This window comes from Cherax quadricarinatus, chromosome 3 (assembly GCF_038502225.1).
Source record: "Cherax quadricarinatus isolate ZL_2023a chromosome 3, ASM3850222v1, whole genome shotgun sequence".
NCBI classification, from domain to species: domain Eukaryota; kingdom Metazoa; phylum Arthropoda; class Malacostraca; order Decapoda; family Parastacidae; genus Cherax; species Cherax quadricarinatus.
Genome location: NC_091294.1, coordinates 21,706,737 through 21,729,236, shown reverse-complemented (window position 1 = coordinate 21,729,236; position 22,500 = coordinate 21,706,737). Strand labels below are relative to the sequence as shown.

The 22,500-nt window shown below is 38.9% G+C and overlaps 1 protein-coding gene and 1 long non-coding RNA gene across 4 annotated transcripts in view; one reads left to right on the top strand and one right to left on the bottom strand.

Annotated features, from left to right (window-relative positions):
• The window catches only part of E(z) (histone-lysine N-methyltransferase E(z)), a 442,429-nt gene that overhangs the window by 100,539 nt on the left and 319,390 nt on the right, over positions 1-22,500 (bottom strand). For all 3 annotated transcript variants that reach the window (XM_070090649.1, XM_070090671.1, XM_070090660.1), the window contains one exon: positions 11,385-11,485. In XM_070090649.1, coding sequence (XP_069946750.1) covers positions 11,385-11,485 — 101 coding nt within the window. The remainder of the gene's footprint in view (positions 1-11,384; positions 11,486-22,500) is intronic.
• LOC138853521 (uncharacterized) overlaps positions 1-22,500 on the top strand; it is a 200,757-nt gene that overhangs the window by 81,954 nt on the left and 96,303 nt on the right. The gene's annotated exons all lie outside the window — the stretch shown is intronic.

Genomic DNA, 22,500 nt, shown 5'->3' with positions numbered 1-22,500 from the left:
TGGAGGGAGGGGGTAAAGGAGATTTTGTGTGTGAGGGGCTTGGACTTCCAGCAAGCATGTGTGAGCGTGTTAGATAGGAGCAAATGGAGACAAGTGGTTTTTAGGACTTGATGTGCCATTGGAGTGTGAGCAAGGTAATATTCATGAAGGGATTCTGGGAAACCAGCCAGCTGGACTCGAGTCCTGAAGATAGGAAGTACCATGACTACACTCTGAAGGAAAGGTGTTAATGTTGCAGTTTTATAACTGTAGTGTAAAGATGCCTCTGGTAAGACAGTGATGGAGTGAATGATGATGAAAGTTTTTCTTTTTCTGGCCACCTTACCTTGGTGGGAAACGACCAATGTGTTAATAAAAAAAAAAAACAATTTATTAGCCAAGAAAAGGAGCAAAAGTAAGTAAGAGTGAGTGAGTGCGAGTGAGAGAGAGAGAAAAAAAAAAACAATTTATTAGCCAAGAAAAGGAGCAAAAGTAAGTAAGAGTGAGTGAGTGCGAGTGAGAGAGAGAGAGAGAGAGAGAGAGAGAGAGAGAGAGAGAGAGAGAGAGAGAGAGAGAGAGAGAGAGAGTGTGAGAGAGAGAGCGTGTGAGAGAGTGTGAGAGAGAGAGTGTGAGAGAGAGTGTGAGAGAGAGAGAGTGTGAGAGTGAGAGTGTGAGAGAGAGAGCGTGTGAGAGAGAGAGAGAGAGAGAGAGAGAGAGAGAGAGAGAGAGAGAGAGAGAGAGAGAGAGAGAGAGAGTGTGTGTGTGTGTGTGTGTGTGTGTGTGTGTGTGTGTGTGTGTGTGTGTGTGTGTGTGTGTGTGTGTGTGTGTGTGTGTGTGTGTGTGTGTGTGTGTGTGTGTGTGTACTCACCTATTTGTGGTTGCAGGGGTCGAGTCTTAGCTCCTGGCCCCGCCTCTTCACCGGTTGCTACTGGGCCCTCTCTTTCCCCGCTCCATGAGCTTAATCAAACCTCGTCTTAAAACTGTGTATGGTTCCTGCCTCCACTACGTCATTTTCTAGGCTATTCCACTGCCTTACAACTCTATGACTGAAGAAATACTTCCTAATATCTCTCTGACTCATTTGTGTCTTCAACTTCCAATTGTGGCCTCTTGTTTCTGTGTCCCCTCCCTGGAACATCCTGTCTTTGTCCACCTTGTCTATTCCACGCAGTATTTTATATGTCGTTATCATGTCTCCCCTGACCCTCCTGTCCTCCAGTGTTGTCAAGCCGATTTCCCTTAATCTTTCTTCATAGGACATTCCCCTTAGCTCTGAAACTAACCTTGTGGCAAACCTTTGTACTTTCTCTAGTTTCTTGACGTGCTTTATCTAGTGCGGGTTCCAAACAGGTGCTGCATACTCCAGTATGGGCCTGACATACATGGTGTACAGTGTCTTGAACGATTCCTTACTAAGGTATCGGAATGCTGTTCTCAGGTTTGCCATTCGCCCATATGCTGCAGCAGTTATCTGATTGATGTGTGCTTCCGGAGACATGCTCGGTGTTATACTCACCCCAAGATCTTTCTCCTTGAGTGAGGTTTGCAGTCTTTGGCCACCTAGCCTATACTCTGTCTGTGGTCTTCTGTGCCCTTCCCCTATCTTCATGACTTTGCATTTGGCAGGATTAAATTCGAGAAGCCATTTGCTGGACCAGGTATCCAGTCTGTCCAGGTCTCTTTGAAGTCCTGCCTGGTCCTCATCAGATTTAATTCTCCTCATTAACTTCACATCATCTGCAAACAGGGACACTTCTGAGTCTAACCCTTCCATCATGTCGTTCACATATACCAAAAATAGCACTGGTCCTAGGACCGACCCCTGTGGGACCCCGCTCGTCACAGGTGCCCACTGTGATACATCATTACGTACCATGACTCGTTGTTGCCTCCCTGTCAGGTATTCTCTGATCCATTGCAGTGCCCTTCCTGTTATATGCGCCTGATGCTCTAGCTTCTGCACTAATCTCTTGTGAGGAACTGTGTCAAAGGCCTTCTTGCAGTCCAAGAAGATGCAATCAACCCACCCCTCTCTCTCGTGTCTTACTTCTGTTATTTTATCATAAAACTCCAGAAGGTTTGTGACACAGGATTTGCCTTCCGTGAATCCGTGCTGGTTGGCATTTATACTCTTGTTCCGTTCCAGGTGCTCCACCACTCTCCTCCTGATAATAATCTCCATAATTTTGCATACTATACACGTCAATGATTTTTAAAAATGGGAACTACATTTGCCATCTTCCATACCTCAGGTAGTTGCCAAGTTTCCAGGGACATGTTGAAGATTGTGGTAAGTGGCACGCACAACATATCTGCTCCCTCTCTAAGGACCCACGGGGAGATGTTGTCCGGTCCCATTGCCTTTGAGGTATCGATGTCCCTTAGCAGTTTCTTCACCTCCTCCTCATCTGTATGTATGTCGTCCAACACTTGTTGGTGTATTCCTTGCTGGTGTCCCCATCTGGTCTGTCCCCCCAGAGTCCTTCCTGTCTCTACTGTAAATACTTCCTTAAATCTCGTGTTGAGCTCCTCACATACCTCTTGATCGTTTCTTGTGAGTTCTCCACCTTCTTTCCTCAGCCTTATCACCTGGTCCTTGACTGTTGTCTTCCTCCTAATGTGGCTATACAGCAGTTTCGGGTCAGATTTGACTTTCGATGCTATGTCGTTTTCATACTGTCGCTGGGCCTCCCTCCTTATCTGTGCATACTCGTTTCTGGCTCTTCTACTAATCTCCTTGTTTTCCTGGGTCCTATGCCTCCTGTACCTTTTCCATTCTCTGTTGCACTTAGTTTTTGCCTCCCTACACCTTCGGGTAAACCAAGGACTCGTTTTGGTCTTCCTATTATTTCTGTTTCCCTTGGGAACAAACCTTTCCTCTGCCTCCTTGCACTTTGTTGCCACATATTCCATCATCTCGTTTACTGATTTTCCTACCATTTCTCTGTCCCACTGAACCTCCTGCAGGAAGTTTCTCATACCTGTGTAGTCCCCCCTTTTATAGTTTGGCCTGTCCCCTTCAGTTCCTGTTACCTTCTCCACTTGTAATTCTACTATATAATCAAAACTCAGAACCACGTGATCGCTAGCTCCAAGGGGTCTCTCGTAAGTGATGTCCTCAATGTCTGAACTGCTCAGGGTGAACACAAGATCCAGTCTTGCTGGCTCATCCTCCCCTCTCTCTCTGGTTGTGTCCCTGACATGTTGATGCATGAGGTTTTCAAGTACCACATCCATCATCTTGGCTCTCCATGTTTCGGGACCCCCATGTGGCTCCAGGTTTTCCCAGTCGATCTCCCTGTGGTTGAAATCGCCCATTACCAGTAACTTTGCTCTGCTCGAGTGAGCTCTTCTTGCCACCTCAGCCAGTGTGTCCACCATCACCCTGTTGTTTTCTTCGTACTCCTCTCTTGGCCTCCTGCAGTTCTGTGGTGGGTTATACATCACTCCAATGACTACTTTATGACTACCTTGTGTGTGTGTGTGTGTGTGTGTGTGTGTGTGTGTGTGTGTGTGTGTGTGTGTGTGTGTGTGTGTGTGTGTGTGTGTGTGTGTGTGTGTGTGTGTGCGCGTGCGTGCGTGCGTGCGTGCGTGCGTGTGATGGATTCAAAATTGCAGGTCTTATATAGGAGAGGCCTAGGGACATGATAAAAGAAAAGAGGAAAGGTTAGTTTAGTGGATAGAATGCCTACAGTCTTTGTTTTGGATTATTTTTAAATTGGAATTCCTCGACTTCTGCACAAAATTGTCCAAATCCCCAATTTTTGGGTGCTTTATAGGATAGTTGTGATATATCATTGGGTAGTTTCTTGCCCTCAATTGATAAACTAGTGAAATAACTAGGAACTGGGTTGCTTTGACCAATGATACTGGCTTAAAACAGGTTTCAAAGTAGGCAACATTGCTGTTGTGTTAGGCACTCTGTTCTCCAACTTCATGCCAACAAATTTGGGGCAGTTCACATCAAATTTTGCAGTTTTGTACCATTACCTTTAAAAAATTATTATCTACCATTTTAAAATATAAAATTATTAGTATTTTGTTTAGAAATTGTGACAGTGACATGACTTATAATTTTGGGGTTGTGACAGTGAAAGTGGTAATAGCACAATTAGTAGAAAAGCCCATAGTATGCACAGCATTCTGAACAATCTCAGACTAGGCTTAATGTTTGTTAATATAAAAGTTTACATAGATAAGTTGCTTAACCCTTTCAGGGTCGAGAGGCCCTCTACTAAACTGGTTCTCAGGGTCGAAAATTTTTCGGAAAAAAAAAAAAAGAAATATTTTTTTATGAAATGCTAGAGAATCTTTTCCCGATCATAACGACACCAAAAGTATGAAATTTGATGGAAAACTTATGGAATTATGCTCTCGCAAAGTTAACGGTCTCGCTGATGTTTACGCATTGGCGATTCCGCCCACTTTGAGTCCTATTTTTGGCCAATTCCTGTGTACTAGTCGACAAAAATCATATTTATTTCACTAGAACTCCATTTTTTCTATGGAATGAGTACAAGAAACCACTCATTTACCAATTTCAACTATCCAATAAAGTGGTTAGAAATTGGCAATTTTGCCAATTTCACACAAATTTCAGAAGTTGCCAATTTCCAAATAGGGTCCAGAATAAACAAGAAAGACATTCCTGGCACTAAAATAACAAGTTCTCTGTTCATAAGTCACATCCCCAGGCCTCCATTATATTTCTTTTGCTTTCCACTTTGAATTTTTATTCTTACAAAAAATAGAAGATTTACTGTTATGCAGACTACTGCATTAGTGTAGAAATGGTATAAATAACATCACCACACTTGTGAAAGAATATTAGACTCACCAGTTGATGTGTATTGGACGCTTGGCACAATTTGTTTACTTTTGAACTTTGGTAAAAATCGAACATTTCTGCTATTTTGAGCTCAATTTCAAGGTACTTTTCATTGTGAAACCAGTCAAAATCATCTCAATTTCTGTAATATGTCTTCCATTCTATAAAATGAGACCAGGGAAACTAGAATACAACCATAAATAGCATACGAAAATACAGTGCAAAGTCACCGTTTTAAAGCAAAAACAGGGTCGGAGTTTTTTTTTCTCATTATGTGCTGTGCTGCAGGATTTTTTTATACTGTGCACAGTGACCACATGGACCCATTCTTTCATATGTAAGTCTACCAGCTTTCTCTCGCTAGATTTGAAGGCACTGCAATTTATGCGTACTAGTACCGTACTAGCACGTCGAAAACCCTGAAAGGGGTAATGTAGCAATATGGCATAGTTAAAAAAGCTGATAATGCATAGTTAAGGATTAAACTGTTTAAATGTTGAGGGGGCAATAATGTGTGAGTAGGAATGTTAATTGAGTCTAGAGTGACAAGTTACAGTTGTTAACCCTTTCAGGGTCCAAGGCCAAAATCTGAAGTCACGCACGAGTGTCCAAGAATTTTCAAAAAAAAAAATTTGTTATTTTTTCTTATGAAATCGTAGAGAATCTTTTTGTGAAGGTAATAAAACAAAGTATGAAATTTGGTGGAAAATTGACGAAATTATGCTCTCACGAATTTTGATGTGTCAGCGATATTTACGAATCGGCGATTTTGCCGACTTTGACTCCCATTTTAGGCCAATTACATTATTCCAATCAACCAAATTCTTAGCTATTTCACTAGTATTACTTCTATTCTATCGATTGAGCACAAGAAATCACCAAGTCAACTGTTTCAACTACAAAATAAAGTGATCGGAAATTGTTAATTTGGCCAATTTAACACAAAGTTCAAAATATTCCAATTTCAAAACAGGCTCCAGAATAAACAATGTAGGTATTCCTGGAACTAAACTAACATTTCCTCTGTTCATTAGTTACATTTTGAGGCTTTACAAATAAATTCCATTTTGATTTTTTATTCACATAATGAATTTTTATTCACACCAAAAAATAGAAGATTTACTGTTATGCAATACTGTAATAATTGTATAAATATCATCACCATATTTGTGAATGTATATTAGACCCACCAGCTGACGTGTATTAGATGTGTGAGGTCGTTTGTTTACTCTTGAATATCGGCAAAAATTTAACATTTCCGCTACTTTGAGCTCAGTTTCAAGCCATTTCCAGTGCTAAAACCAATCAAAATCATCTCTATTTCTGTAATATGTCTTCCATTCTACCAAATGAGACCAAGAAATCGCAAATACAACTATAAAAAACATACGAAAAAACACTGCAAAGTCGCTGTTTTAATCGAAAAATCATGATTTCAGTTTTTTTCTCTCATTATACACAGTGTGCTGCAGGATCTGTTTTATGTGGTGCACACATACCACATTGATGTATTCTCTCATATCTAGGCATAAATGTACCACTCACAGTTTATCAGAGTGAGCTGAGCTCATGGCGTAGATCTACGGTTTGGACACTCACCGTAAAGCCATAGATCCACGGGACGGACCCTGAAAGGGTTAAATTACATGTCTAGAGGCAATCAAAATTAAATTTACATCATAACCAGGTGGGGTGTTTACTGAGTGGCAGCATGTAAGTGGTGACAATCATGCATGAGCATTTATAATCACTTTACATAAACATTTACATCATATTAACCCTTTCAGGGTCGACAGGCCCTTCCTAAACTTGTTCTCAAGGTCAGAAATTTTTCCAAAAAAAAAAAAAAAAAAAAAAAAAAAAAAAAAAAAAAAAAAAAAAAAAAAAAAAAAAAAAAAAAAAAAAAAAAAAAAAAAAAAAATCTTATGAAATGATAGAGAAACTTTTCCCAATCTTAATGACACCAGAAGTATGAAATTTGATGGAAAACTTGCGGAATTATGCTCTCGCGAACTTAGCGGTCTCGACGATTTCACGCATCGGCGATTTCGCCCACATTGAGCCCTATTTTTGGCCAATTCCTATGTACCAGTCAACAAAAATCATAACTATTTCAGTAGAGCTCCATTTTCTCTATCGAATGAGTACAAGAAACCACCCATTTACCAATTTCAACTATCCAATAAAGTGTTCAGAAATTGGCAATTTTGCCAATTTCACACAAATTTCAAAAGATACCAATTTCAAAATAGGGTCCAGAATAAACAAGACAGACATTCCTAGCACTAAAATAAAAAAATTTCTATTCATTAGTCATGTCCTCAGACCTCTCTTACATTTCTTTTGCTTTCCCCTTTGAATTTTTGTTCTCATAAAAAAAATAGAAGATTTACTGTTATGCAGACTACTGCATTAGTGTAGAAATGGTATAAATAATATCACCACACTTGTGAAAGAATATTAGACTCACCAGTTGACATGTATTGGACGCGTTGCATTATTTGTTTACTTTTGAACTTTGGCAAAAATCGAACATTTCTGCTACTTTTTCTGCTACTTTGAGCTCAACTTCAAGGCACTTTTCATTGTGAAACCAATCAATATCATCTCAATTTCTGTAATATGTCTTCCATTCTATAAACTGAGACCAGGAAAACTAGAATACAACCATAAATAGCATACGAAAATACATTGCAAAGTTGCCGTTTTAAAGCAAAAACAGGGCCGGAGGTTTTTTTTTCTCATTATGCGCTGTGTGCTGCAGGATTTTTTTATACCGTGCACAATGACCACATAGACCCATTCTTTCATATGTAGGCCTACCAGCTTTCTCTCGCTAGATTTGAAGGCACTACAATTTATGCGTACTAGTATGGTACCAACCCTGGCGTGTAAGCTGTACAGTGGAACCTCAAAAATCGAACGTATCACATATCGAACATTTCGAAAATAGGACCATTTTTTCGGACAAACTGTGTCCCTATTATCGAACACGCCCCTATTTTCGGACTGCCGGGTACGGGACCTGTCTGCCGGCCTGCTCTGTCCGCGTCCCTGCGCAGGCGCCGTGAGCAGTCTAGCGTTGTTTATGCTTGAGTAAACACTAACCTGAGCTCTCATTCACACATTTTACGATTATTTCGTTGTGTTTAGTGTTTGTGGGACTGTGAAATAAGCTGCCATGGGCCCAAAGAAACTTGCTAGTGGTACCCCTGTGGTAAAGAAAGCGAGAAACACCATAGATGTGAAGAAGGAAATAATACAGAAGTATGAGAGTGGTGTGAGACTTGTTGAGCTTGCCAGGATGTATGGGAAAAACAAGTCGACCATCGGTTCTATCCTGGCAAAGAAAGACCAAATCAAGGAAGCTAATGTTGTGAAAGGTGCTAATATGCTAACCAAAAAAAGACCACAAATAGTTGAAGAGGTTGAGAAGTTGTTGCTGGTGTGGATCAAGGATAAAGAGATTGCAGGTGATAGTGTTTCAGAGACGATTATTTGCGAAAAGGCAAGGAAGTTGCATGCCGATCTGGTACAGAAAACTCCTGGCCAGCAGAGGCTGGTTTGACAGATTTAAGAAGCGTAGTGGCATACACAATGTTGTAAGACATGGTGAGGCAGTCAGTTCAGACAAATGGGCGGCTGATAAGTTTGTACAGGAGTTTAAGGGGTACATAGACAGTGAAGAATTCAAACCTGAACAAGTGTTTAATTGTGACGAAACAGGCTTGTTTTGGAAGAAAATGCCAAAAAGGACCTTCATCACACAGGAGGAAAAGGCACTGCCAGGACACAAGCCTATGAAAGACAGGCTTACTCTTTTATTCTGTGCTAATGCTAGTGGTGATTTTAAAGTGAAGCCTTTACTTGTGTATCATTCAGAAAATCCCAGTGTGTTTAAGAAAAACAATGTCTTTAAGAACAAGTTATGTGTCTTGTGGAAAGCTAATCATAAGGCATGGGTCACAGGACAAATTTTCAAAAAGTGGGTCTATGAAGTGTTTAGCCCCAGTGTGAAAAAATACTTCCAGGAAAAGAAATTGCCACTCAAGTGCCTCCTGTTAATGGACAATGCTCCTGCTCATCCTCCAAACTTATTAGACCTCTTGTCTAAGGACTTCAGTTTTATAAAAGTGAAGTTCTTGCCTCCTAACACCACTCCTCTCCTCCAGCCCATGGACCAGCAGGTCATTTCTAACTTCAAAAAACTCTACACAAAAGCAGTGTTTGAAAAGTGCTTTGAAGTGACCACAGACACTAAGTTGACCTTACGAGAGTTCTGGAGGAATCACTTCAACATCTACAGCTCCATAAGCCTTATAGGTAAGGCTTGAGAGGGAGTGACTTCCAGGACTTCGAACTCTGCTTGGAGACAATTGTGGCCAGATTGTGTCCAAAAGAGGGATTTTGAAGGGTTTGAGGCTGACCCTGACTCAGCTCACCCTCTGCCTGTTGTGGACTCTATTGTGGCATTGGGGAGCACCCTGGAGTTGGAGGTGAGTGGTGAGGATGTGGAAGAGTTGGTGGAGGACCACAGGGAAGAGCTAACCACTGAAGAGCTGCAAGAGCTTCATCTGGAGCAGTATCAGACCACAGCTGAGGAACTTGCTTCAGAGGAAGAGGAAGAAGGAGTGGATGAGGTGCCTTCTTCAAAGATTAAGGAGATTTGTGCCAAGTGGAATGATGTCCAAATGTTTGTGCAGAAGTACCACCCTGAGCAAGCTGAAACAAGCCATCTTTGCAACAAGTTCAGTGACAGAACCATGTCCCATTTTAGGGAAATGTTAAAGAGGCGCCAGAAACAGAGGACTGTGGACAGTTATTTTGTGAGACAGGGGTCCAGTGACTCTCAAGCTGGTCCTAGTGGCATTAAAAGACAGACAAGGGAAGTAACCCCAGAGAGGGCTTTACCTGAAGTCCTCATGGAGGGGGATTCTCCTTCCAAACACTAACCCCAACTCCCTCTCTCCTCCTCCCTATCTTCCAGATGCCATCACCAATCTTCAATAAAGGTAAGTAAAAATGTTATTTTATATGTATTACTATACATAATTAAAAACTATAGTATTTGTTGTATGTAAAACTGTAATTAATCTCTATAAAATGTATTTTTTGTGTGAATATTTTTGGGTTTCTGGAATGGATTAATTGTATTTCCATTATTTCTTATGGGAAATATTGCTTAGAATTTCAGACTTTTCGAATTTAGAACTAGCTCCTGGAACGGATTAAGTTCGATTTTTGAGGTTCCACTGTACTAGTACGGCACCAACGCTGAAAGGGTTAAGGAGTTTTTTAACAATACTGAAGCAGCTGACAGACACAGGAATAAAGCTCCTGAAGTGCAAAGTGCTGCCACAGTAAAATGTCACATTAGTTGTGCCTGTTTCCTTTTACCAAACATATTGCTGGTGATTCAACCAACATTGTTGCAGTCTGAAACTCATTTTACAGCTCTATACATCACAAACTGTTTGCATTTTGAGGGAAAAAGTTCTTATTCTGGGGCTTTTTAATTGCATGAAGTATCTAAATGAGTCAAGTTGAACACATGGTACTGTATATCAAAAAGATACTCATATTATATATTATGAGTGAATGTTCTTCTGCAGCTCTCCAAGGAGAGTCTGAGTTGTGGGTTAATGTTTATGTTGAGTGTCCTGTGCACATAGTGTGCACCAGTAGTAAGTGCACATACATAGCCAAATACGGAGGTTACTAAAATGCAGACCTAGTGTAGAGATAAATACAGAATGAGGCGATCAGTCCCTTAGTCTTCAAGAATAAGTAATTTTGAGATGGTCAGTCCCTTAGCCTAAAAGTTTTCAAGAGCACTGCAGCAAACCAGTGGACCTGCTGTAGTTTTTACTTCCAACAAGTAGGTCATCTCTTGTGAAACTGTCTCCAACTTCTGCACCTCACTTTCAGTTAAATTAAAAAAGGCTTCATTCTCAAGCTTTATACTGCTCGACACTATGGAGCTGAACACTTCAAGGGTGAGGGACTGATCACCTCATAGTTACCTCTAGATTGTCTTCAATATTTTTTACTAACCTCTGAATGCAAATTGTTTCAAAAATAAAAAAAATACATAACTGTTGCAAATGTCTTACTCATCTACAAGAGAGAAAAGATCAGGAACCACAAACCATGGGGACAATGACTGCCTCAGGTCCAGGAGTGTGGTGCTATCTACCCAAGAGAAACCCTTTTCCACCTAACCCAAGTTACCAAATGTTGTGCATACTATGGACTTTAAAGTCAAATTGTAAGTTTTTATTATGTTTAGAAAAAAAAAATCTGAATTTGACTAGGTCTTTTCAAGTCCAAGTGTGAAATGCTCTCTCTCTTGTATATAGAACATCTAGTGCATAAGTTTCTTCAATGTTCCTTAAGTCTGTGATTAAGTGACCAGAAAATCAAATGGATTTAAATTAATTTCCATGCTGGTTAAGTTGCATACTACATCAGTGTGCAATTTAACCAACATTAAGTACATTAAGATATTTTCTAAATTCTGCCAAATTTTAAAAATTCTTGAACACAATAAACCATTTGTCCACCTAAAATTACTCACCAGATGTAAATAGCAGAATGGCGAACAAGGCTCTGACACTGCCCGCAATTCTGGACTCTTTCTCTTTCCACCATGTGGTCGAGGATGGGATGTTGCAAGGCCTGTTGAAGAGTATAAAAGATGGGTTGCTGGACAGCTCAAGTTATACAACTAATTTCAGATATTTTCCTAATTATGAAAACATCTCAATGAGGCACTGCAACTGACTGCAGTTCTGGAAATCATGACTACATCAGCTAATGATACTGCATATGCAAGTTACACACATCTTCCACACACCACTTTATATGGCTAATGAGGAAAATTGCAATCTGTTAGTTTATGCAAATCTAACGAACACAATTTTTAAACACAGCAGGCAAGTTAAGCTAGGGCTAACAAGAAATATGACTAGCAGAATGTAAAGATGAAGATGTTAAAAGGTAACAAAATAGTGTGACGTCACTCCAATTGTGGTTATTTTGGGAAGATAAAAGACTCACCCACGAGTCTAGTAAATAAGTACTACACACATATATAAATGTCAAAATTAATTATATTTTCCTTCAAAAGGTAATGCTGTGCTTATAGTGACTGTTGGAACTTTTTCCTCCAAGGTTACTGAATGATATCATAAGAATGCCTTTTCTGATTGGCATCAAACTTACAAGTGGCCTTTCTAAAATAGAGGCTGTGTAGGTGCAAATTTTGTAAATGAAAATGAGAAAAAAATATTCTGATTGGCTTCAAACTTTCAACACCAATGTATCCTAAAGGAAGATTCATATTTGCATCTTAAGATCAAAGGTTTATATGTATTATCTTTCAATAAAGGTACCCAAGTTTTTGCACACATTTTAAACATGAACTTAAAACTAAAGATATTTGACACAGCAACAATATGGAATTTAGAGAACGCAGTATTCTGCAACTGTATGCTAACTCTCTGATCCACCTTATGGACTTAACTTTGTACGACACCAGAGGATACCTGTACACTCTATGCTAAATTTTTGACACACTGTATGGGCCTGACTTCTAATGAGTCCTCTTCACCACCCCATTAACACATCTACAAATGATGCATTGCTGCACTTTTTCCACTAGCTCTGGGTATAAAAGGGTCTGTTCTCATGTCTCTGTGTTAGAGTGAAACAGCCCCTAGTGTGTGAAATGTCTATCAGTAAAGATATCCAGGTATTCCACATGTATCTTATTCATCAAGACTGTATAAGTACCAATTTGACAATTATATTTAAAAAATTTGATATTTTCCATGCAATAACCTAAGAACCCCTAGTATGAATGGCATCAAGCTTACAGTACTTAACTGAAGAGAAGTTTAGGATTCGTTTAAACTGGCCAATTTTAAAAATAGTTATAATAATAATTATAATAAATATGTTTTCATGCATTAAACTGAAAATACTGGTACCTATTCAGATCTACCTCAAACTTTCAGACGATTCTTATGCATTATAAAATATATATGAGAAAGTTGTTTTGTGGATTTTACTGAAAAATATATGTAGTAGACCACTGTTTAACATGGTAGTTACGTTCCTGATAATGCCATGTTAGACAAATCTGTGTTAGACGAACTGAAGAGCTTATGGGAAAAATAGGGTTACGTTCCTGGGAGCCCCCAAAAAGCCAAAGAACTTTTTTTTTTGACCTCCAGATCTTACAAAATAAAAGCGAATATCTAATTTTAGTGCACTGTCATGATATATTACTGATTAAGACTACAAATGCATTAGAAATAATAGTATTTCTTACCTTAAATTGTGGGTAATGGTGTTTGTGGATGATTGTGAAGAGAGTGGATATGGATGGTGTTGCCCTACTGGGCTGAGGTGGATGGTTGTTAGTTGTTGGCAGAAGTGGATGGTAGAAGTTCTGGTACTGAAGTCGGTGGTTGTATTGGAGTGTGCATAAAATCAGTAAGATACTCAGTGAAGTCAAGTGTCATTCAGACAAGTCAGTGTCATTCAGTCAAGTCAGAAAGTTATTCAGTCAAGTTAGTGTGTCACTCAGTCAAGTCAGTAAGTCATTCAGTCAAGTCAGTAAGTTATTCAGTCAAGAGTCATTCAGTCAAATCAGTAAGTCATTCAGTGAAGTCAGTGCTATGATTGCCTGGCAGATTTAACATATGGCAATGAAAATAAGAAAATATGTATGTAAATAAACACACTGAGCTTTGAGAATCGTTGTCCTACATGCGTATGAACCAAACTGTAGGTTAGGAGAGTGGTGTGGGTGGGTGTGGGTGGCTGAGGGAGGCAGGGGACGGCATGGTGGTAGGTCTCCCCAGTTGACACAATGGTGTAACCCACAGACCATCCCGCCCGGCGGCGCTCAAAATTTTTCCCCTCCCGCAACTGTGTTAAACTAATTTTATGAAGTGTTAAACAAAAATATGCCACAATTCTTCAATCGTGCTATATCCAAAACGGTGTACTGTATATGTACAATTCTTGTGAGGATTATGATTATAAAATGATGCCCTTCTTCTATTAAAATTTATGAATATAGTGTCAAGAATACTTTTAGCTACATTTTAGATACCTATAACCATCCATATATACATGTGTGTGTGAGTGTATGTATTATATACAGGAAGGCCCCACTTATACGGCGGGTTAGGTTCCAGGCTACCGCCGTAAAGCGGAAATCGCCGTAAAGTGGAACACCCTTTTTTTCCACTTATAAATGCATACAAACACTAGATAACAAGTTTACACTAACATATATTAAGTTAGCAATAGAACCAGGCATCAAAAAACAATAAAAAGGTACAATACACACATAGTGCACTCATTACTTACCTTAAAATATTTATAGTCTTAATCTAGGGTGAGACAAGTAGTATTTATTGTAAGAAATCAAGTGTGGTATGTATTGTAATAGCCTCACCAGGCCACCCCACCCACACATACTATTCTATGATATTTAAGCATCCCAGAGCGATAAAATGTATATACAGTTCACTCATTACTTACCTTAAAATATTTGTAGTCTTAATGTAGGGTCAGGAGTAAGTAAATGAGATAAAACGAATAAATGAGAGAGAGAAAGAATGAATACATGAGAGGGGGCAGGCGCAGTTATGTAAACAAACCAGGGGAAGGTAAGTTTTGTAAACAAACGAAGTGTACACGTCTGGTTTGTGTACAAGTTACATTGTGTACAGGTTGTCTCTACATTGATACGGTAGAATTAATAAAGAAGAACACTCCCATTCTCATGTAACATCATTTTGAGAAGAAATGAAGCTCTGAGTGAAGGCAATGGAAATAAGTCACACTGACTTTTTTGGGTTATCCTAGGTTCTCTACACGTATGTTGTTATGTATGATAATCTATGTAACTGTATTTGTGTATACCTGAATAAACTTACTTACATACATACGAAAGGAATAATTTTCTACAGTTACCCCCAGTAACACATTTACTCTTATGTTAGATTAGAGAAAATGTTATTCTTGGCGTCACTTGTACAAGTTATGTGGCTCCCACATCTTATATTTATGTTTATTTATTCTATTGTGGGGTGTATTTATCATCTTTTTATGTTATGTATCGTGTTTATTATATAATTTTGAAAAAAATATCATGGATGGATTAATGAAAATGTGTATATTACCGTAATATACGACATTTAATGAGACTCGGTATTGTTATTATCACCACTTGTGCAAGTCGTCTGCTACGACATCTCACATTTGTTTATTTATTCTACTGTGGGGTGTATTTATCTTATTTATATGTTATGCATCGTGTTTATTATATGATTTTGAAAAAAATATCATGGATGGATTAATGAAAATGTGTATATTACCGTAATATACGACATTTAATGAGACTCAGTATTGTTATTATCACCACTTGTGCAAGTCGTCTGCTACGACATCTCACATTTGTTTATTTATTCTACTGTGGGGTGTATTTATCTTATTTATATGTTATGCATCGTGTTTATTATATAATTTTGAAAAAAATATCATGGATGGATTAATGAAAATGTGTATATTAACGTAATATACGACATTTAAATGACTCGATGTATGTAAGTTTATTTAGGTACAGGTATACATAAGTATAATTATCAGAGTATATATAAAATATGAAATAACTTTTAAAAACATTTGAAATTTTGGAGTTTCCAGACAAAATGGAGAGACTTAGTGCTTACTGAGCTCATGGAGAATGTAAACAAACAGGGTGGGGCACGGTGACCGTATTAGAAAGTCAGGTGGGGGGAGCCGTATAGTGAGTTTTGGTCATAATTTGAAATGTCCGTATTAGCGGAACGCCGTAAAGTGAAACGCCGTAAAGCGGGGCCTTCCTGTATATATATATATATATATATATATATATATATATATATATATGTGTATATATGTATATATAGTATATAGTATATATATATATATACATATATATATATTATATACATATACAGTAGGGCCCCACTTATACGGTGGGTTAGGTTCCAGGCTGTCGCTGGAAAGCAGACGTCGCCAGAAAGCAGAACACCATTTTTTCCATTTATAAATGCATATAGATGCCAGACAACAAGTTTACACTAAATTATATTAAGTTAGTAACAGAACTAGGCATTAAAAACACACAAAGTAAAATACATTCACAGTAAATTCATTACTTATCTTAAAGTATTTGTAATCTTAATGTAGGGAGAGAGGTGAGTAGTACTTATTTGTAGGAAGTCAGGTGCAGGTAGCCCAGGTGTAGGTAGCCCTGGCTCCCCATCTCATACTTAATAAACGATATTTAAAACATCCCAGAGAGGTAAAATACACATACAGTACACTCATTATTTACCTTAAAATATGTGTAGTCTAAATATAGGAAGAGAGGTGAGTAGTATTTATTTGTAGGAAGTCAGTGTAGGTAGCTGGTGGGTGTAGCCCGCCTGGGCTACACCTACCGGCTACCTACACTGTGGCCCAGAGCCGTATTATTAACATCGACATACCTTGTTCACTGAATTTAATCATTTCTAACAACTACCTTTAGATGCCATCATAAATGAAGGGAGAAGTAATGAATAATTCATGCCAAAAATTGTAAACAAAGTGGAGTGAGGGAGTGGCTGGGCCAAACGCAGATTCATATACATTTTCTCTGATGGCTGAGCAGAGAAAACGTAATGTTGTCCCTCCACCCGGCTACCACACAGCTCCACAAGTATTATTATCAGAGCACATATAAAATATGTAATAAATGCCAGACAACAAGTTTACACTAACTTATATTAAGTTAGCAATAGAAATAGGCATTAAAAACACAATAAAAGGTAAGATACACACAGAGTACACTTATTTCTTACCTTAAAATATTAATATTAATGTGTGAGAGGTGAGTGGCAGGGTGTTTACTGAATAAAATCAGAATAACACACCATCATCCTCTAACTTGGCACTTAAAGCAAGTCTTATGACTTCTCTTTTTATCACAGCTAAGCTTAGATGCCATCGTCAATGAGAGCTAACTAGTTAACGAAAGAGTAAACGAGAGAGAGAATGAGATACAGAGTTGAGACAATGTAAGAACACAAACTGAACAGGTAGTGGGCAATCACTTGGTCAGCGAAATGAATGCGTATTAATGTGTGTCTACTTTTAGTTCATTCACGTACGTTTGTAAGAGTTTGTAAAACATTTACCTCAATATTTTTTATTAAAATAATAATTACCTCACAGTACAAATACTCTTACATTGTGTACAAGTTAGTTCAGAATAAACAAACAGCAACACACCATTTTTAGAGTGAATGAAGATAATAATACAGTGGACCCCGGTTAACGATATTTTTTCACTCCAGAAGTATGTTCAGGTGCCAGTACTGACCGAATTTGTTCCCATAAGGAATATTGTGAAGTAGATTAGTCCATTTCAGACCCCCAAACATACACGTACAAACGCACTTACATAAATACACTTACATAATTGGTCACATTCGGAGGTGATGGTTATGCGGGGGTCCACTGTATTAATAATAAAAATATTATTATTATTATTAATATTAATTATAATAATAATAATATTATAATAATAATTATTATTATTATAATAAAAAAGCACTAAACCCACAAGGGTCGTGAATTGCTATATATAGAGTAAAGGCATACAAAAAGAATATTTTTCTACAGTTATCCCCCAGTTTGACTAGAGAAAACGTAATTCTTCCAACACTACCTACACAGCTTTGTAAACAAATCTTATATTTACATCAATTTTTATTCTGTGAGTGCATGTATCATGTTTATATGCTATGTAATGGGTTTCATATATAATTTTGAGGAAAATATCATAGATGGATTAATGAAAATGCCTATATTGATGTAACATAAGACATTTAGTGTGCCCAAGAGTGATTATTATTATGTAGTATTGGTGTCATAAGTAGAGAGAGACTTAGCGATTTTAATGTGTACCTGGACACCAGCACAGTGTGTAAGTATATTTAGGTACAGGTACACATAAGTATAATTATCAGAGTACATACAAAATATGCAGCAACTTTAAAACACTTGAAATTTTGGAAAGTTTCCTGACATAATAGATGTGGTCACGGAAAATGTAAACAAACCGGGTGGGGGGCGCCGTATTTGAAAGACCGCTTGCCGAATAGCAAATTTTGGTCATAATTTGACATCGCCGTATTAGTGGAACGCCATAAAGCGGGGCCTTACAATATATATATATATATATATATATATATATATATATATATATATATATATATATATATATATATATATATATATATATATATATATATATATATATATATATATATATATATATATATATATATATATATATATATATATATATATGTTGTGCTGAATAGGCAGAACTTGCGATCTTGGCTTAAATAGCATATAGCCATATAGGACAAGCGAAAATTTGTGTATGCAATAATTTCGCCAAAATCATTCTGAACCTAACGAAAAAAATATATTCCACTGTGTTTGTTTAGTATTAAATTAATGTAAACAAATCTAAAATATATTTAGTTGGGTTAGGCTAAAATATATTGTTCTTGTTATAATAAGGTTAGGTAAGTTTTCTAAGATTCATTTGGAGCAAAATTAAAAATTTTTACATTAACATTAGGGAAAAAATATATCTTTAAACGTATAAGAGAAAATTTCAGAAAGGACTTAATTTTAAATGAGTTCTTGCTAATTGACCATTTTTACATATTCGGCATGACACATATAGTATATATATATATATATATATATATATATATATATATATATATATATATATATATATATATATATATATATATATATATATATATATATATATATATATATATATATATAATATATATATATACATTCTTTCTTTCTTTCAACAAACTGGCCGTATCCTACTGAGGGCCAAAGAGAAAAACGCAAGCTTCTCTTTAAATTTTGTAATATCTACAGGAGGAGTTACTAGTCCCTTGCTCCCGGCATTTTAGTCACCTTTTATGACACGCATGGCTTACGGAGGAAGAATTCTGTTCCACTTCCCCATATATATATATATATATATATATATATATATATATATATATATATATATATATATATATATATATATATATATATATATATATATATACACATACACACACAGTGGTCCCTCGATAATCGTAAGGCTCGATAGTCGTAATTTTCGAAAATCGAAACGTTATTTTCATCAAAACATTGACTCGCTAATCGTAGTTTGATTTGCGAATAGTCATTCGTCTGGGACACGTACTCATGGCTCTGAGCCGTTCCCAGCCAGTGTGCCAGTGAGCGACAGTCCCCTATCTTGCTCATACAAAATATTTCATAATATTCCATTCATTTTAGTGCTTGCAACTACTAAATAAGCTACCATGGCTGCAAAGAAAGCTCCCAGTGCCAAGCCTTTGGTAAAGATGGTGAGAAATACGACTGAATTTAAGAAAAACATCATTGAACAATATGAAAGTGGCGTACGTATGGCCGAGCTGGCCAGGAGGTATAACAAACCCCATACAACCATAGCTTCCATCATGGCCAAGAAAAAGGAAATTAAGGACACTGTTGTTGCAAAGGGGGTAAATATGCTGACAAAAATGAGATCACCAGTACTCGAAGATGTTGAGAAGTTATTATTGGTGTGGATAAATGTGAAACAATTAGCAGGAGATACTCTTATGACGTCGATTATTTGTGAAAAGGCTAGGCGGATGCACGAGAGGGGAGGGAGAGAGGGAGAGAGAGAGAGAGGGGGAAGGGAGGAAGAGAGGAAGAGAGGGAGAGAGAGAGAGAGAGAGAGAGAGGAGAGAGAGAAGAGAGAGAGAGAGAGAGAGGAGAGAGAGAGAGAGAGAGAGAGAGGGAGAAGAGAGGGAGAGAGTGAGAGAGAGAGAGAGGGAGAGAGAGAGAGAGAGAGAGAGAGAGAGAGAGAGAGAGAGAGAGAGAGAGAGAGAGAGAGAGAGAGAGAGAAGAGAGAGAGAGAGGAGAGGGAGGAGGGAGAGAGGGAGGGAGGGAGGGAGGGAGGGAGAGGAGGGAGGGAGGAGAGGGAGGGAGGAGGGAGAGGGGAGAGAGATAGGGATAGAGGGAGAGAGATAGGGATAGAGGGAGAGAGAGGGGAAGAGAGAGAGGGGAAGAGAGGGAGAGGGGAGAGAGAGAGGGGGAGAGAGAGAGAGAGAGAGAGAGAGAGAAGAGAGAGAGGGGAAGAGAGAGGGGAGAGAGAGAGAGAGAGGGGAGAGAGAGAGAGAGAGAGAGAGGGAAGAGAGAGAGGGGAAGAGAGAGAGGGGAAGAGAGAGAGGGGAAGAGAGAGAGGGAGAGAGTGAGTGAGTGATCTGGCAGAAGGTATAGTCACTTGTCAACCCTCTCGGCTTCGTTGGATCATCTGACCACAAGGCTGTTTTTACGACACTTAAGATCCCAACAGATCGAGGTGAGGAGTCCACACGCACAACCTGGCTATGGGAAAGAAGTAATTGGCCAGTCCTTTGCTCTGATCTTGCCACCACCAATTGTAATGCTCTTCTCCAAGGGGATGCTGACAACCAAGTAAAAGCCTTCACTGGACACATCTTTAATCTACAACAACAACACATTCCTCACTGGCAATATGTGACAAAGCCTACAGATCAGCCTTGGTTTGGCTTTCATTGTAGAGAGGCTGCTACTGCTAAGTACAAAGCATGGCGAAGGTATAAGAGACATCCTACCACCTATAACAGGAACTTGCACAGGCAAGCCTGTAGGCATATGGGTGACGTTCAAAAGTGGGCCATTGCTAAATGGGAGGTGGACACAAAAAGAAAGCTAGCATCAGGTAGGGTAGGCTCCAAAACCTGGTGGTCCCTGGTCAAGGACAGACAAGGTTATCTGCCTGATGAGCTCATTCAACCTCTAAATCGGCAGGATGGGACCACCTCTACTAGTAGTCAAGAGAAGGCAGACCTCTTTGCCTAACACTTTGCTACCAAAATGCAAGTTCCTGATCCAGCAAGGGGCCCTCCTTGGCTAGCTGCAAGAATTGTGTCAAAACTGTCAGCAGTGACAATAAGGCAGGAGGAGGTGCATTTCCTTCTTAAATCGCTTGACCAAGAAAAGGCTGTGGGCCCAGACAAGTTGAGCCCAAGATTGCTGAGAAGATGTGCAGACCAGCTAGCAGCACCTCTAACTCGCATCTTTCAGCGCTGCCTAGTACAGTGTAAATGGCCCTCTCTGTGAAAAGAGGCAAATGTAGCCCCTGTTCACAAAAACAAGAGCAGAGCATAAATCAGCAACTACAGACCAGTGTCATTTCTGTCAATCACTGGTAAGATCCTTGAGACTATAATCTCAAGACAAATGACAGTTTTTTTTGACTACCACTCACTACTTTGTGATCGTCAATATGGCTTCAGGAAAGGTTACTCTGCTGCTGATCTGTTGTTAAACCTCTCCACTAAGTGGTGCCAGTCACTGGATGAATCCAAAGTCAGCTGTGTGGTAGCACTGGACATTGCTGGTGCTTTCGACCGGGTGTGGCACCAGAGCCTCTTAGCAAAACTGCAAGCTCTGGGAATTGCAGGCTCTATGCTATGTCTCCTCAGTGATTACCTTCATGGTAGATCTCTAAGGGTAGTTCTCAATGGAACGGAATCAGTAAGACATCCTATTGGGGCAAGTGTTCCACAAGGAAGCGTGTTGGGACCATTGTTATGGAATGTCTACTTCAATGACCTTCTTCATCTCATCCCAGAATCCTATGCATATGCAGATGACTGTACACTGACATTCACTTAGCCAAGAGAAGAAATGCCAGCTGCTCTAAGCTACATAAATCACCAGCTAAGAGCTGTATCATCTTGGGAAAATAGATGGCAAGTAACATTTGCACCTGAGAAAAAGCAAATGATGATGGTCTCTAGGCACCATGACGGTAATGCCGGTGCAATAGTAAGGATGAATGGGAGGGTGTTGGCACCTGCGGAAGAAGTTGATATCCTTGGGGTGAAATTTGACTCCAAACTGACCATGAAGAACCATGTTGTAAATCTTGCAAACAAGGCAGCCAGGAACCTTACAGCACTTCGCCGTATCTCGCATCTACTTGACAGCAGGGCTTGCAAGATTCTGTACGAGGCACAAGTATGTTCACACATTGAGTATGCTCCACTTTCTTGGTTTGCCTGCTCCCCCTCTCATGTGCGACTGCTTGACAGAGTAGAGAACAGAGCAAGACATCTCATCTCTCGCCTGGACCCATCCTGGATAGATCTGTCATTTCAGCAGAGCCTTCAACATAGGAGGGATGTGGGTGGCCTTACTGTTATATACAAGGCCAATAATGTCAAAGTACCACACTTAGATCCACTTCGAGGACAGCGTGAAACAAGCTTTTATGCCATAAGACAGGCAGAAAGCAGTAACTTCACTCTGGCTGTACCCTTCTCCGGAACATCACTCCATCTGAGATTATATATACCCAGGATGACTCGAGTCTGGAACACATTCGTACAGCATAATGATGTCAACGAGATAAAGTCAGTTGATCAAATGAAAATGCTGGCCCACAGATGGCTCCAACTTCATCCTGTTCCCTACTTGTATGTCTCATAACAATAAAAATGCTTTCAAAT